Below are 17,809 nucleotides of genomic sequence, written 5' to 3' on the forward strand. Positions count from 1 at the left end.
ACTGAGATTACTTTTAAAAGCTTACTTAATAAAGTTTAGGGTTTAAGTTTTGACTATAGGATTTTGATTCCGGGTCCTTAAAATAAAAAAGTAGATTATTTTCTTTATTTTGAAGTTAATTTTTACCATTAAAATTTTAAGATAATTTGTTAGAAATACAACTTTTGGGATACTTTTTTCAAAAATATTTTTTTTTGAATATTTTCATTTTCACCCTTTTTTACATAATTACAATATATTAAATTAATTTTAGAATTAATTTTTTTAGGTTTGAGTTTTCAATTTTATATTTATGATATAGTTTTGAAAGATTAGAGTTTAGTATTTAGAGTTTCTAGCTAAAAAAACTTAGTTATTTTATATATTAGAAAATCTATATTCTTAAAAATAAACAACATAAAAAGTATTTTTAAAAATTGATATAGAAAAATGTATATTTTTGAAAATCCTCCAATTTTTAAATGAACCACGAACTTTTTGATTAACCTAAAGTTCTCAAAAATGTTTTTAGGAAAAGATGTTTTAAAATGATTTTTATTAATTGTATTCACTTGACATAAAATTTGATTTTTACTAAATGTACGAGTGTTTTATTTTTTTGGTGTGAAAACGTTTTATTTTTGTAAGTAAGACTTTGTTTTTGTGATATTTTTAGGCTCTTTCCGAAATATCAAAATTATTCGATTATAATTTTAATATCCTGTGAACAAAAAAAAGAAAAAATTAATATCAATGTCGTCTAACTCGGCCACACAAAAACGATATTGAACGAGATAAGAGCGGCAAAGCCACAGAGTCACCACCGAGTCGCCGTGACTCGGTGACACATCGTTTTCCCAAAAAAATATGGCATTTGCAGCGGTATCGACTCCATTTTCACTCTCTTCCGTGTCCCCCACACGCCGTCAAAGCTTCAGAAATGTTTCGGCACCTCGAGTAATAAGCGCCAGTCTTTCTCCGGATGTCTCTCCTCTTCTCCGAGCAGCTCACCACACCGTAAGTGTTAAACCGGAAAAAAATTGAATCCTTAACAATTTAAAATATCAAATTGCTATGATCAATCAAGAAAAAAAATCATTCCTTGAAACCCAATTTTCAAATGGGTATTGTGAGAATTGTTCATAAAATTGAAGAAAGATTGATACTTGATAATTACAAAAAAATTTCTGGTAAATGTTTTCAGGTGGATAGTTATGTAAAGAGTGGGATGGTTATTGGTTTAGGATCTGGAGAAGCTTCAGATATGGCTATACGTTATTTGGGTCAGCAACTTCGTTCTGGTTCTTTGCAAAATGTTGTTGGTGTACCAATGTGAGTCTTAGAATCCATTAAAGATTCAATCTTTTTTGTTTGATTCAGTTGATTATATCTCAACTCATTACTTCTTGAATCATGATTCTCCTGGAAGTTGAGTTTTTGCATGTTTCATGATGATTAGTTCTTGACCTTTTGTTTAGGTCTGCTCGAAGCGCTAGTGAAGCAGCAAAGTATGGAATCCCCTTGGAATATTTCCGAGATGGTTTTCAGGTAGTGGTTTCCCTGCGGTTTCTAAACCGGTTTTAATCTATTCTGCATCTTGAGGTAATGTTTGAGGTGTGGTTCCTTTGTAGATTGATTTTGCATTTCATGATGCTGATGCTGTAGAAGAGAGTACGCTTATCGCAGTTATTGGACGGCGAAGAAGTTCACAGGAAGATGACTATATTCTGAAACAAAAGGTGTGTGCAGTTTTCGTCTAAAATTTGCAGTTTTGATGATAATAAACTCATTGGTTAGCTTTTGGGCTTACAAAGAGAGAATGACAATGCAGTCTATTGTAAAAGCAGCTGATGAGGCAGTGTTTATGATAAAGGAAGAACAATACAAAACCAGCCTTGAAGGTTCTATCCCCGTTTTAGTTCAATCCGTAAGCAAATACCTAATAATGAACTTCGTAAAGTCCCACGGTGAGGGCATTTTTCAATGCAACTAGATAATGGAATTCCAAAACGGCCTTATACAATTTTGTGCAGCTTAATTGGTTGGCCATAGCTGAGGAGATAGATGACTTGTATTTAGGCGATGCAGAGGTGCGAGGCCAGTTTGGTTCTTTCTCAAAGGATTTCCCGAGCTTTTGATTCTTATAAATTGTCTGATTCATTTTATTCTTTTCTTTGTGTGTATGTGTAAAAGGTGTGGAGAAGAGCTTCTGTAGGTGATGCAGGTCCTCTTGGAGGAGACTTTCCTATAGTTACCAGTGATGGTCATAACATTCTTGATGTTATATTTACAACTCCAATTCCAAGCCTCGGTAAAAGCTCTTACTGCAACCATTAAAACTTGTGCATGTTGTTGATTGATGGTATATTTGTTAATTGATGTGAAATTTTGCAGCTAACGTGGCTGAAAGCCTGGAAACTATTGATGGCGTTGTGGACCATGGACTTGTTATCAAAACTAGGTTAGTTTCAACTTTCGAATCATGGGTCAGGTTTAGTATGTTATTGGTCGGTCTTAAGAATCCATTCTCTGCTTTTGGCATTACAGATGCTCGGTGGTGATCGCAGGAAAACCTGAAGTAAGAACTGTTACCTTGCAGAGCAGTACAGTGGAGAATGGTGTATAAACCAGAGATAGAATCTGCTGTTAGTAGTTTCTTACGTACATAACCGAGCAAGATAGCTTAGTGTGTTCAGAACCAAATTGCCAGTCAAAACCATTAGAGGCCTCTTTTACAAATTATACATTCAGTTGATAGAGGGATGTTGTAACTCTTTACAAGTTCACTGTGTCTAAAATCAATAGCTTCTTCCATGAGAAAATCACCAACAATGCAAGCTCGAGCTCCAGGGCGAACAAAGTTATGACTAGCCGAGGGGTCTACATATTCCTGTGGATGTGATTTTTGTAGTAGGACAATCGGGTTTCCGGATCTGAATAGCTGACTCAGATGTGAAGTCGGGTATGAATATCTTAAAACTTATATTTTTATCCAATTTAAGAGTACATATTTGGAAAATTCATTCACAAAAAGCATACACTGTCATCATCTCTATCCAGAAAAGAGTTCATGGTTTGAGTAGATAGTAGAATAAAGGGTAATACAGTAGCAGAACAAATTTAGACACCGAGGAATGTTATTCCTGTCATTCACTAGCCTATTATGAGTTTGGCTCAGGCATCTACTTTGTTAATCTTGAACTGATCTGTTAGTCCAAATTGAGCCATTAGAAGCCACACCAAGTTTATGAGCTCACCGCCTCTGCTTAGTTTCTCCACGTGAGCCGTAGAATCACAGTAACAAGCTGCACAAAGTGTGGGTGGAACTTGATACACTTATGCACACCTTTCTTGTGACACTCTTGTGGCTGCCAACGCAGCTTTCTAAAACCAAGTAACCAGTTGAAAAATCTTTCTTTTAGTGTTTGAGGTTCGTCGGGGTTGTCCTTCAAGCTCTAACTGCAATACATGTCCAGTCTGAGAACAGAAACAAGACGATGGATATGAAATCCCAAGCTATGCCAACTGCAAACAGGGTGTAGGTAACAAAAACATCAGCTCCATGAAATAGTTTTTCTTTCTTGGGTTTCTTATCAAAGAGGATGAGTGCAGCCACTAGGGTGGCAGAAGCAAGGATGCGTGAGAAAGTTCCAAAAACAGTATGAAGAACCGCGATCTTGGTGAATAGAGCATCATAGAGGAAGCCAAGCTCGATCTCAATGATCCTCTCAAAGCTTCTTCAAATTATCAAAAGTTTCCAAGCTCTCGTCACGCTCCCTGAAGCTGAGGATCAAGTTGACTACAAGGCCCTTGAATGTGTTGAAGAACTTATAAGCATACTGAGCAATCTCAAGATGGGTCAACTCTTCTCTGTTCTTCGAGGCTAATGATGGCTCTGGTGATGGCTTTGACAACTTCTTAGGCCTATGTTCCTTGTCAGGCTTATCAGTAATAATGATCTTGGTGGGTAGTCTTGCCATTTTCTTGGCCTTGTACTCCTCCATGAGCTTCGTCGTAGTTTGGTCCTGGATCTGGTGATTGAATCATAGAGTCCCTAAACTTGTCCAAACTGGCACTATACAAAGCCGTTGTCCTCTCCAGATACTTTATAGTACCTGAAACAAACACTAAAACTATAATCACCCAAAGGCTATTGGGTAGAAACTGGAGAACCACATAGCCACAAGCAATTGCATGAAAGACAAGCCCAAAGACATGTCTGAGCCAGAGAGCGTTATCTTCAAGCGTGAAAGCTGTGATTGTGTCGGGTCCACCAAGATGCACGAGCAAGAATGCTGCCCATAAAGCCATGAGCTCTGTTCCATCTGGAGGATCATCTGGTTTGGGTTCTTTTCCTTGGTTCTTGGAGATGAGACCAACATCGAAATAGCAGACGAAACTGCTAATCGATAAGAGGACCAAACGAGCATGATAAAGAGCTTCTTGGAGTGCGTTTCCTTAAGAGGAGAGAAGCAAATGAGAATGGTTTGAAGAGTAAGACTTAAAATTATTACTACTCTTCTAAAAATCAGAACACAAATCCGGTACCTATGAAACCGAGAAAATCCAGACAAGGATCCACCTCCATAGGAGGTGAGGGTGTGAAATCACCTAAACCAAAGAAGGGGGCGGGCAATTCTGCGGAGATAAACAAAGGTATGATGGAGGATGTGGATCCACCTGATACTCTCCCATGAACGGAACATCTCGATCACCACAAGGGACGGTTAGTATTTGCGTATGCCGTCGACTGGAAATGCCCCTTTCTCCAGGTTTTCATCCTCCCCTAAGAATTTGGACTGTCCCCTTTGATATGCCCTGTATTCTCAGTATAACAATTCCGGTCTTACCAATTCATGCTCACCTGCGTTATCTACGGAGCAATGTATTTGTAAGCCGAGATCCTTTAGTCATTATCATTGACATTCCGGTTATGGGTAACCGAGACACTTTATTGTTGAAATCGATGGTGTATGTTTACAGCTGGAAGTTAAGGACGTTAGTGAAGTTTGTACTAGCCGCTTGCCATTGTTGGTCTAATGGGTCAATGGCGTTTGCTCATCTTTCGGAAAAGATCGATTTGGAAGCAATTCAAGATCGAATGGTCCTCGTGCAAGAAGATTGCGAATTTGCGGACGCGGGCTTTCTAGCTCGTCCTGCAAGCCCTTCCCACCGCAGGGTTTTGGTAGGTATCATACCGCCGGGGCAAGTAGGGTGCAGTGGTCTCTCTGAACCTTTGATTAGGACTTGGAGTTGCCACGTAAAAAAGATAGTGGTCTTGTTTGACCCAAATATCTTTATAGATTGAGTGTTTCTTTCTTGAGAAATCACTCCCTACCCTTTGGATTTCGTTAATCCCTTATCTTTGGCATTATCTTAGCCATTCTAGTTGTTGTATTTTGATCCGGGTTCTACAAGCTGTTCTACGAACACCTTCCCGCGACCTGTTTTTATTTTCCTTGTATGTTCATCCATGTAAGTTTAATGATGGTTGTAAAACTCTCCCTAAGAGGAGAGTTACTCAATCATTATTTAATATAATGGGTTATGGTTGACAAAAAAAAGAAAAAAAAAATTATTACTTCTCTTATGTTCCATCTCTCCCACACTTTGATGAGTTCTAATACTGCTTCCAACATTTTTGCTCTCTTGAGGAAGAAAGACAAAAGCTTCTTCCGTTATTGATGTTTTTAATTCTCAGATTTACTTGAGAAATTTTGAGATGATGTTTTTGTTAAGTCGTTGATGTTGCTTTCGGGGATTTCTATAAAAAACTTAGGTGGTCTTGTTTGACTCGCAGACCACTGCAGTGGACCCAATTAAAATGAATTAATCTTATCCTTGCTTGACTCATTGCAGACTGTGAAGTGGAGGATAGTATGAACTATGAACTAAAGACTTTCTCTGGTTCATACTGAATAACTGAGCAGCATAGCTTAGTTTGGTGAGAACCAATTTGCCAGTCAAAAACATTAGAAGCCCCTTTTACAAATTATACATTAAGTTCATAGAGCAATGTTGTAACCTCTACAAAGTCACTTTTTTCTGTAAACTCAGTAGCTTCTTCCAAAAGAATCCAACATGTAAGCTCGAGCTCCCAGGAGAAAAGAGTTCTGACTAGCCGAGGGGGTCCTACTCATTCCTGTGGATGTTACCTTTGTGGTAGGTGAAGTGACTCCTACAATCCAGATCCAGAAAATTGTAGTTAGCGGTTGGTTTCTTCAAACAAAGATAAAAGTTATTTATAAATCTAATTGCATAGGCCAACATAGAGCAAGACATCATTTTTAGTCACTAGTCACTACACAAGGCCACAGTCACTAGTCACTACACAAGGCCACACAAGTCAGAACGAGTTCAATTTCAAACGCAAGACACATCATGGCCAAGCTAGTAAGCTACACATAACTTTGCAAGGTAAGCAATAATCAGCAGATATATAGGCAATAGGCTAATAGCATAGAGTTCAAATTTGGGTCAAATAACTCAAACAAGTTAAGACTAGTCGAGATAGCAGCTAAGTTAAGAAGTTCAGTCACTACACAAGGCCAAGATAATCGAAAGGTGTTCAAATTCAATCAAACCACACATCATGGCCAAGCTACACATATAACTATGCAAGCTAAACCATCAAACAGATAATAAAGGCTAACCAAGTATTCAATATCAAGCAACCAGCTAACCTAATGTTGCTGATTCTGGTGATTTGGCGGAGGTGGTGGCATGCCAGGACGAGGCGGAGCAAACATGGGAGCACCACCAGGCGGAGGACCCATTCCAGGGCGAGGCGGAGGAGGTCCTTGCATCCCATGAGGTGGAGGAGGTCCTCTCATCATACCACCAGGCGGAGGAACCATCATTGGCCTTTGTCCACCGTACTGAGGCGGTGGTGGACCAGGATACGGCGGTCTCATACCATAAGGTGGAGGAGGACCACCTTGACCACCGAAAGCAGGCGGAGACGGAGGCGGCAATTGTCCCGGAGGTCGAATAATCTGCGGTGGTCTAGAGATCTGTGGCTGCATCATATTAGGAGCAGGTCCACCAATTCCACGAACAGGACCAGATAATCCCGGCTGAGCTTGAACCAATGGACCAGTCGGTACTCCACGTCCAGCAGCGCGGCCGATTCCGGGACCAGCAACGGCGGTTACAGATCCTGATTTAGCGCGAGACTCTTCCGGCGGCGGTGGACCTTCGACAGTCATCGAAATCACTTCTTCGCCTCTAAGAAGAACCAAACCAAGAGTACGACGCTCTTCTCTTTCTTCGTTCGTCTTCTTGCCACCTTTCGCCGGAGGAAGTTTCCGAAACTCTTCGCAGTCTCCTAGAACAAGATTCATATGGCGATCGAACGCCATGAATTTTCCGATTAGCTGTCGTCCATCTTGGATCGTTACTCTCATCCTAAAGTTTATGAACTGGAGCATCTTAGAGCTCTTCGACATCGACATTGTCGCCGCGGACTTGAAAACGGCGGAGAATTCCAAAAATAGAGTTCGGATTTGGGAATTGAGAAAGGGAAATTTCTAGGGTTTACAAAGGCAAAAGAGTACGAGAGAGATACTTATAGTCGGGCTTTGTTTCACTTTTGGGCCTACTCATGATGGGCTAGGCCCTAAATAGGTGAATAGCATCCTGTTCGGAAGAGTGACGCTGCAGCGACTGAAAAAAATGACGCAAACAAAGGCAAATTCGTTTGACAAAAAAAAAAAGAAGCAAATTCATGATTGATCAGAAATAAATAGTCGCTGTAGACGGGATCTTGAGCATCTCGATTGGCAGAATAGCCTCTTAGACCATCATTACCGGTTGAAGAAAAAAAAAAATAATAGTATTTTAATTGAAACAAGTATAAACTAATAATAAGTGGCTATGTGTATAAATAGTTTAGGAATTATTACTTCTAACAGCAACTTGAGAAACTCTTTTCTTCTCTCTCTTGTCTTTTTAATATTTTTTATTATTTATTCATTAAAATTTTGGTAAAGCAACGATCTAAGTAACCACCGTTGGATATGTCCTTAAATTTTTTAAATATTTTATTATGTACTTTTTTAAAATAAAAACTTTTAAAAGAGTAATTAAAATTTTGCTTCTCTAATGGTGAAGCTGTTATTAGAGTTCTTATTCTTTAGAAAAATTATTTTTGAAATAAAAATATTTTAAGTAAGACATAATTAGTTTGGATGTTTAATTAAGACAATATTTTAGTTGTCATCTTAAAACCTCTTAATTAAGAGGCGGTTGTTGTTATATTTATCATTTTTGATTTAATTTTAATTACATTTAGAATAAGAGTTCCATCTAAAAGTCTCCTTTGGAGATGCACTTACTGTCCTAGATTCAGAGCTTCAGAGAAAGAATAGCTGAGATTTCCGACGATCGTTTGAACTGACGCAGCGACAGAAAAATCATTTATTACTCACTGTTTCTTTTATATACTAATTTTTTAATAACTAATTTGTATAAAGTATAATATTTAAAATGATAATGTTTTCCAATTAACTTTATAGATTTTTTCACAAAATTTAGATAATGTGTATGCATGTATAATATCTAAAATTTATTATATACATCTTTAATTATTTAAGATAATTTGTATAATATTTTAATATGTAAAATGTTTCCAATTAACTTCATAAATTGTGTCTTGTCTAGGATTTATGTTTGATTCTAACAATTTCTGATTTTTGTTTGATTTTCTCTTCCTATCCTTCACTCCAAAGACAACCATGGTGCGAGAGGTGTACGAGAAAGTAAAAAGCTTAACCAATGATTTGAAAATTATACAGATGATTACTTCCGCTTTTTACACAATAGAGAGTGTATCGAGTCACTTGAAAATGAGCTTGCAAAAATTCATAATCAGTTATCTGAAGTACTAACTGGATTCGCAGATTCTCAGCCGAACTAGACCTCCACTTTAAAGGGCCTCACATTTTTTAAGTTATATATGTATGTAAATTCAACAAATATATATGTAAAATCAGTAATTTTAATAAATAATTTTGTATAAAAACACAAAAATAGTTTTTTTTCTTTGCCAACACATAAAAAAGTCTTTTTCAAAACATTTATTTATTTATTTTTTTTAAAAGCATCACATTGCTATGTTTAAAAAAAGAAAAAGGTTTGTATTAACAGATTATTTTTTACTCTATAGTTTTAATATTATGAAGTTATAATAATAATTTTTCTTAAATCGTATGGGGTCCAAATTTCATTGGTCCGGCTCTGGAGCTTTGTGACCGATTTTCATATCTCTAAAGCTAAAAGTTACATAGCTTTTCGTAGCAACAAAACCAAGCCAAACGCGTGACACAAGACTTGTTGTCATTCTCATATCTTGAATACTTAGCTTAACCTTGTGCAAACATGAATTCTCTACCTTAGCGAAAGCTACAAATTTTTGCATAAAACCCACAAAGGCAATGCTACTTGGGAACTCATTGGATTTCAAGTCGAACAGAGGAATCAAAAGCCAGACAATTGTCCACCTATTAGACAAAACACTACTCCTACCAGCTTCCTTTCTCGGAAGATACAAGAGTATATGAGATATCAAACCGTCGGGTAATTTGCTTATCAAATCATCCTCTCTCGCGTTTGAGAAACCTACTCGTCGTTTCACTGGTTTCTCCATCATATCCGATCGCGAAATCAAACTCAGCTTATCAAATAATCTTGCTTTAGGGGCACTACACTAAAATCAACTTAAAGGCTTTAAGGGTTTTTGTGTATTGGAAAATGTGACGGCCAGAGAGCGTGTTTAGGTTATCTTTCTCCTCAAGCTTCACGATTCTAACTTCTCAGTAATCCTAATCTTCCTCTTGTAATGGGCCACAGAGGACCAATAACTTTTCTAATGTCAAGGAAGTTTGAAAACGCTGCGTTTAATCGTTTATCATTTCTCTCTATACTGTTAGAGTATATAATAATTATGTATTGTAATCCCTCAAAACATTATGCCAATCCTCTGAAGAAAGGATCACTGAAAATGCTTATCCACTGAGAAACAAACTCCAATTTAAACAGTTTCTTACTCACGTTTATGAATGTTAATATCAACATCCTTCAAAAAGTTAGTAGTTGCTTACCCATCGAAGAAGTATAAACTAACAAAATTTTAACTGAGGCGCTCGATGTAAAAACTTGTTAACGAGACGTTCACTTTTAAAATTTTCCTGAATTTTGTGACTACCTGATGGTTAGAAACAAGATACAGAAGCTTGAAAGCAAAACACTTGCTAACATGAATCATGTGGTGATGTACTTGACGTAAAAATTTGTTAACGAGTCACTCACTACTCAGAATGTGACATAGCCTTAAAGCATGTTATTACTAAAAAAATGTCATGATTACCAAAACTTGTGTCAACAACCACGATATATGTGACTAAGGTTTTATAAAAAAAAAGAACATAAGCACTGATGACTGTTAAAGGCATGACCTCCATAGATGAGAAGGATGACCAACGTCAATATGAAAAATAAGTGACGACTGGTGTTACCATAAAAGCTAAGAGGTACAACCTCACCACAACCTTCAGGAGCGAGAAAGAGGTACCTCCAAAAACAAGTATGAGCAAAATGCTACTAGTGTGGAAAAAGTAAGCGATAGATTCTACAAAAGGGAACCTACAAAAAGGTACCTACAAACAACCTCTATTATTTAGACATCCTCCGGTATTTTATGACATACAAGTACCTACAAAAAAGAAGTGAAGAAATTGGAGTTGCTATCAAAAGATGTTTTGTACATGTTGCAAACAATCCCTTAGAATTTATCAATTGAAATTTCTGGCGATCGTTTGCAATGACGTGGCAACAGAAAAATCATTTATTACTCACCATTTCTTTTATATACTAGTGTTTAAAAAAAATATTTGTATAAAGTATAATATTTAAAATGTATAATGTTTCCAATTAACTTTATAGATTTTTTCACAAAATTGAGATAATATATATGCATGTATAATATCTAAATTTATTATTTACATGTTTAATTATTTGTTGTAAGTTAAACACACGCTGCGAGTATTTTTAATTTTTATAATTTCATATAAATACAATTTATAAACTTGTAATTGATCTCTATATTATGGAACTTTATGGTTGGTTATATGGTCACTTTTATCCGCACAACACACCAAAGCTAAATATCTTTTAAAATATTATAAGTAGTTCATCACTTTCACAATCGTTCAATATTTGTTACCAAATTAAAATTTTCAATATGCAAACATTGACTACAATAAAATTTTGATTACTATGATCTCTCTACTATGAAAATGCAACTAACACATGCTAATTATGAAATTATTGTTATGAATGATTATATTGTTGTATGGATGCCTATTATCGGCCCATTAGTATAAACTCTAAACCCTAATATGTATCCCTATATATATGATACAACATATATTTACTTGAGTTATGATCGATTAATTTAAGTCTTTTTGCTATGATCATACGCTTCATCATTATTCTATTACATAAGTTGATTTAAACTACTATGTATAATCATACATGCATGCATAATACTTGTACGTATTATAATATAAATACATGCATGCAACTTTAGTATAAATAGCATAATACATAATACACGTGCATAATACGCATACGTACATAGCATATAATACAAGATAATACATGCATCGTAAATTTATGTTCTGTATCGAACTCATGTTTATTTTTGTTCTTTATTAGAATAATGATGAATGATGAGGATATATGCTTGGTCGATAGCGCAACAAGCCACACCATTTTTAAGCATAAGAGATATTTTTCTCATCTTATTATGAAAGAGGCCAATGTGAGCACAGCACTATTTCAAGTAGTGCAAATATAATTGAAGGCTCTGGAAGAGCATGTGTGTTATTGACTATGAGAACACAACTTGAAATAGTTGATGCATTATACTCTCCCAAGTCTAAGAGAAATCTCTTGAGTTTTAAAGATATCCAGAAAAATAGATATCATGTTCATACTATGAATGAAGGAAATGATGAATACCTTCAGATCATAAGTATTACCTGCGGCTCAAAGAAAATTGTAGAGAAATTACCCACATTCTCTGCTGGTTTGTATTGTACTAAGATTAGTACAATTGAGGCAAATACTATAGTAAACCAAAAGTTTACTGAAAGTCTTAATGTTTGGTACGACCGGTTAGGTCATCCCGGTTCGGTAACGATGCAAAAGATAATAATGAATTCGTGTGGACATTCATTACAGAACCAGAGGGTTCTCCTTAATGATTTCTCATGTGCTGCCTGTTCACAAGGAAAGCTAATCATAAGGCCTTCACCAGCCAAGATAAATTCTGAATCGATAAATTTTCTGGAACGGATACAAGGCGATATTTGTGGGCCGATTCACCCACCGTGTAGAACCTTTAGATATTTTATGGTTCTAATTGACGCATCGATTAGATGGTCATATGTATCTTTGTTATCAACACACAACTTGGCGTTTGCGAGGTTACTTGCTCAATTGATTCGATATATGTTGTATCATATATATCATAGGAATATATGTTGTATCATATATATATAGGGATACATATTAGGGTTTAGGGTTTATACTAATGGGTTGATAATGGGCATCCATACAACAATATAATCGTTCATAGCAATAATTTCATAATTGGCATGTGTTAGTTCTATTTTCATAGTAGAGAGATCATAGTAATCAAAATTTTATTGTAGTCAATGTTTGCATATTGAAAATTTTAATTTGGTAACAAATATTGAACGATTGTGAAAGTGATGAACTACTTAAAATATTTTAAATATATGAATAGTTACTAAGAGAAGGTTATTTACTATATGAATAGTTATTGAGAAGTGATTGAGAAGGTTATTTACTATATGAACGATTGTGAAAGTGATTGAGAAGGTTATTATTTTAAATATATGAATAGTTAATCCCGCTTGAGTGGTTATTTACTATATGAACAAATTGGCATGTGTTAGTTTTATTGGTTAGAATTTTAGGTGATGTATCAAATAAGGAGAGCAACACATTTGTAGTTTTATTGTTTTGATTCGAAAAACTCATAAGATAATTTCTAACCAATAACCAATAACCAATAACCATATCAGCTAAAATGTGTTAGAAATTAGCTAATTTCATAATTGGCATGTGTTAGTTTTATTGGTTAGAAGTTAGCTAATTTCAAAATGTGTTAGAAGTTAGCTAATTTCAAAATGTGTTAGAAATTAGCTAATTTCATAATCAGCTAAACTACATATATTTACTCCTTAGCTAAAATTTCTAACCAATAACCAATAGACCGACGCGGTAATAGGAAAATCATTTATTATTCACTATTTCTTTTATATATTAATTTTTAAAAATAATTTGTATAAAGTATAATATTTAAAATGTATAATGTTTCCATTTAACTTCATAGATTATAATAAACAATGGGAAGTCAATAAACACTGAACTAGAGGTGAGAAACTTATTGGAGATATCTGATAAGCTCAAACTATAATATTCTAGAGGTACTTACAACTTTGTAATTGTACTATGTGGGATCAAATCAACTGAGACTCAAGATCATAAAATCTTATCATATAAAGCTTGGTTCTCAAAGTTAGTAACTAACTAGATCGTGACACGTGTTAGTTTTAACGATCAAAGATCAAAGTTAAAAACTCATCAGATCGTGACACGTGTCAATTTTAACAATCAGATATCACATATCAAAGTTAGTAACTCATCAGATCGTGACACATGTCAATTTTAACGATCAGAAATCACATTTTCAAGCTTGGTAAAACGATGCATAAGATAATTGTAATCTTATTATATTAAAAAAAAACTTTGTTAATCCTAAAAGGAAAATGATTGTACATCACTCTATATAAGCAAATAGATGATTACATTTTTTTCACCAAACAAAATAATTTCGACTAGATTTGTTTTTCTTGGTAAAATTTTCTTCTTTGTTTTTCATTAAACTTTTGTTTGACACATCATCTTTCTTGAACAAGTCTCGAAGGCATTTTGTTTGTTGTCTAATCGAAGCAACTATAGAAAAAAATTCCTAGATATTACGCAATATTTGACTTTGAAGTGTTAACTATGTTTCTTATGCATAATTTCTCACGGTTTTATTATTATTTCTATTAATTTGCAGGACAGGTAGCATAAAAAAAAATGAATACACAAATGCAAGATAACAACTGAGATTATATAAAACCATATCAACTAAAAAGAAAGTGAACCGCCGACATATAATAGTTGGCATAATTTGTTCATATAGACATTTTCTAGGTGGTGGTAAATAATATTTTTGTAACATACAGTATACCTAGGTATAAAAGTACACTTTTAATGGTAACATACATAAAAGATTTGTATATAGATATAAATCAGTGTATTATAGCAAAAAAAAAAATTATAAATAATGTACAATAAATTTTATTACATTTTTATTAAATTAAATTTTATTTACAAAATTTTAAAGCCGCACGTCGGGCGGGTCCTTATCTAGTAAATTATAGAGTTTTGTTATTACGCTAAATAAGATGATTTGAGTTGAAAATAACAATGCAAAATATTAAATTAAAATTTTGTAAATTCAAGATGATAAAACGCTAGGCCTAAGGCAATTCTCGGAAAATCACAGAATATTAATCAATTAACTAAAAAGGATTCAAACAATTAAAACACCATTCTTGAACTGTAAACACAATCATAATATAATTCAACTCTCACTGCAAATATTATCTAAGTTTAAAACCCAAAAATCCAAATTTCTTTTTAAGATCCAAGTTAAAGAACCAGCTTTGAAAACAAGTTTAGTTTGTTCACAAAATTATCCTAAGATCTTAACTCTTGGTGATCAATCGATAATTAATGTTAAAAACAACCTTAGCTGAAGAAAAGAAAGATAAAAAATCCCAATCAGAAATCAACTCAGTAAACCATGAAAGAAAGAGAATAAAGAAATAAGGAGTTCGAAATCTCTCTCAACAAAAGTGAGTACTGACTTGTCTCTCTCAAAAGCTCTTTGAATCTCTCTCTCAAAAGTTGCAGCCGAAAATAAAACATAAGAATTTCTAAAACCTAAAAAATCTATATATGTGCCCAAAACACGATATGGACTTATGTTGCAATTTTGGGACAACTTTGTAAATATTTAGAATTTGAAAAAATCCGGTTTTTTCTTTTCTCGCGGAAAATGTTTACCGACACCAATGTGGGAAGGAGTACTTCTAAGAACATGTGTGGTGGGAGCCTCTCAATGAGTCTCTCACACACAAAAAAATATATAATAAAAAAAAATTAAGAAAATGAATTAAGTGAATCTTTAAGAGACTTTGAGAACAGAGACTCACTTGACATGCCTCATCATGATTGGTTCTGGATTTTATTTAGAATTTAAATTTTAAATAAAAATAAAATTACACAAAATTTATTAAAATAATATATTTATGAGATTCATAGAGGTTCTTTTTACCGCACATGCACTTACTCATTTCATAGGTTTTCGAAGATTCACATTCAACAAATCAAAACTCCTTCATGTAATCTGCAAGAAAAAAAAATATATATATATCAATCATCTATTATATAAAAAGATCCTGAAAAATTAATAACATATATCTATTATTTTGCTTAGTTCATCTTAAATCTTATTGCTTACCCCCCATTTGCTTCACAAGCTTATTTTATTTATCTTGCGGTTTGGCAAAGCAAGTTAGTAATTTCTTGAATAGTCATCTTCCCAGTATAATCTGCAGAAAAAGTTTAGTCATTATAATATTGTATATCATCATTTCCGACTTAACCTACAAAGTAATATTGTATTTTTATAAAGCTTATGTCACATGTTTAGCACTCGCATTCTTTTCCTGCTTCTCCTTCTATCTACGGTGTTGTCTCCACATTCTTCATGCTTAATGCTGGTAAGCATTCCCTTCCTTCTTTTCTCTGTCTCTACACAACTGTCTCCAAGCTCTTCACTGTGTTAAGTTTCATTAATCATATTGTCTTCATCGGCTTCACTAACATGTGGAAGAGTATTTCCGTTGCCAAGACGTTTCTCCATTGATGAAAAGTCCTCGAAGAGGCGTATACCCCATCCTTTTAATGTGAACGTAGAATCACTACTATTACTAATATGAACCTGTATATCCACGTGATCGTAGTTTTGTTCATCTACAGAAGCATTGTCTTCGTTTAGAAGGATAGAGCACTCAAATATAACAAGGAAAATACCTTTCTCACTTTTCCAAAACCTACGTGGTCGATAAGGGGAATCAAAGTGGTTCCCAAGTCTATCTTTGAACCGACAAGCTACGAGGATGTCAAAGGTAAAATGACCATGAAGAGAAGATTTGGGATCAACCACGGCGCAAGCCTTAAATTTCAAAAACGGTTGAGAGGTAGAGGTGTGAAGTAGTGGGACATTGGTCAAACAAGTTCCAGTAGTACGGTGCGTGAAATATGAAAGCACTTCTTCACCTGACAAGGTCATGAACTTGGAATAAATTGATTGTCGTTGAAGCATAGCTTCTTGATCCAAGTTGAAGCAGTTGATAAAATTGTCCGGAAAATAAGATGAAGGCTGGTCGAGGCCGACAGTTAATGTAGAGTGAATGTTGTCTGTTGCCACATCACTTACACTATCATTCCAGCTATCTTTATTCAATGCTCCGCAGCCTGAAAAGTCAACTGTATGAAGATGTTTTAGTTTAGAAATGTGTAGGGATACACACCGTAATTTCTGACATCCATTCATACGTATGTATGAGAGCTTAGAGAATTTTGTGATCCACCAAGGAACCTCTTCAATGCCTGTTCGGGTTAGAGAAAGTTGGGAGATGTTGGTCGAGATATCAGGAAAAGTCCTCAAACGTAAGCATCCAGTGAGATCAAGGTGACAAAGAGATCGAATGTTGATGTGAATGGGAAGAGTCTCGAGATTCACGCAGTCTATGATTCCCAAATACTCAAGTTTATTGAAATTCTGGATAGAAGAAGGAAGCTCCAACAAACTTGGGATATCCGAGAGAAACAATCTCTCCAAAGTGGGAGACATCTTGGTCATGAGAGGTGTCAGCGGCTGAACCAAAGACAAAAAAAAGAAGAGCAATGTAGTAGAGATCAGATGTAAGATGAGCTTAACTCAAATGACTCTCGTTTCTTATAGTTTGGATCGCCTTATACAGCAATTTACTAATGTCAAAATTGTTGTTAGACTGGATAACAATGTAGAGTAAAAGAGCGGAAATGACAGTAATAAAGACTCAGGAAACTAAATATAATATATCAGAAAACAAAGATTTCGAAAATAATTAACTATAGTTTTTTTTTTAATCATGATTTTCTTATATTTCTACCTATGATATAAACTTTTTTAATAGTAATATAGTATATATACATAGTGACATGTCTTTATAGATTGTCGACAAAAAAAAAATGAAAAAGAAGACATGTTTATTCTGAAACTTACTAGTACATCATTACATAAGACTAGGGGACATGCGTTTGATGATATTTCTCTTGACAAACCACATCTAGAGTTTGTTTGATGGAGCAGAGCTAATGAGAATGCAAATAAAAATTATAATCAAAATCTTTTATTTTGATCGTTATGATATTTTATCTTTAGTCAAGCTATTTTATCTTTAGATTTGTGTTGTTTCAAATATATTTTTAATGGTTTTGGTGTTTCACCATATAGATATTCATGTGTCCTAATTAAATGCTTTCTAAATGTTGTTTTTGCGTTTTAACATGTTTTGGTATCGGTTGTTCAGAAAAAAAAAACATATGGCGGCATGAAAAGAAAAGTAAGGATAAG

General features: G+C 34.6%; 2 protein-coding genes and 2 pseudogenes across 4 annotated transcripts in view; 1 reads left to right on the plus strand and 3 right to left on the minus strand.

Annotated features, from left to right (window-relative positions):
* Positions 703 to 3,002, plus strand: LOC104724992 (probable ribose-5-phosphate isomerase 4, chloroplastic). 3 transcript variants are annotated; one of them, XM_010443577.1, is made up of 9 exons: positions 703 to 996; positions 1,184 to 1,311; positions 1,458 to 1,527; positions 1,611 to 1,718; positions 1,811 to 1,946; positions 2,032 to 2,069; positions 2,173 to 2,290; positions 2,374 to 2,440; positions 2,527 to 3,002. In XM_010443577.1, exons 1-9 carry the CDS (start codon positions 847 to 849, stop codon positions 2,603 to 2,605), a joined length of 894 nt encoding a protein of 297 aa, XP_010441879.1. In that variant the 5' UTR covers positions 703 to 846; the 3' UTR covers positions 2,606 to 3,002. The 3 variants fall into 3 exon arrangements, with proteins under 3 accessions (XP_010441879.1, XP_010441882.1, XP_010441880.1); XM_010443580.1 differs by having other exon boundaries at positions 704 to 996; positions 1,811 to 1,880; XM_010443578.2 differs by having other exon boundaries at positions 706 to 996; positions 1,811 to 1,906; positions 2,013 to 2,069.
* On the minus strand, positions 2,850 to 4,586 carry LOC104724991 (annotated as a pseudogene).
* Positions 5,855 to 7,526, minus strand: LOC104724993 (annotated as a pseudogene).
* Positions 15,379 to 17,809, minus strand: part of LOC104728601 (disease resistance protein RPS6-like) — a 5,628-nt gene continuing 3,197 nt past the window's right edge. The window contains exons 5-6 of the mRNA XM_010447560.2: positions 15,647 to 17,068; positions 15,379 to 15,532 (exon numbers count right to left, since the gene is read on the minus strand). Of these exons, the coding sequence (XP_010445862.2) occupies positions 15,971 to 17,068 (1,098 nt within the window). The 3' untranslated portion in view covers positions 15,379 to 15,532; positions 15,647 to 15,970. The remainder of the gene's footprint in view (positions 15,533 to 15,646; positions 17,069 to 17,809) is intronic.

The sequence above is a fragment of the Camelina sativa genome, chromosome 11, assembly GCF_000633955.1.
Source record: "Camelina sativa cultivar DH55 chromosome 11, Cs, whole genome shotgun sequence".
In the NCBI taxonomy this organism is placed as follows: Eukaryota; Viridiplantae; Streptophyta; class Magnoliopsida; order Brassicales; family Brassicaceae; genus Camelina; species Camelina sativa.

What these genes read in the sequence shown, in the direction of transcription:
- LOC104724992 (XM_010443577.1), top strand. Translation starts at nt 847, where the DNA reads ATGGCATTTGCAGCGGTATCGACTCCATTTTCACTCTCTTCCGTGTCC. An exon ending in AATGTTGTTGGTGTACCAAT is followed by an intron (nt 1,312 to 1,457) that starts GTGAGTCTTAGA and finishes CCTTTTGTTTAG; the next exon opens with GTCTGCTCGAAGCGCTAGTG. An exon ending in ATTTCCGAGATGGTTTTCAG is followed by an intron (nt 1,528 to 1,610) that starts GTAGTGGTTTCC and finishes GTTCCTTTGTAG; the next exon opens with ATTGATTTTGCATTTCATGA.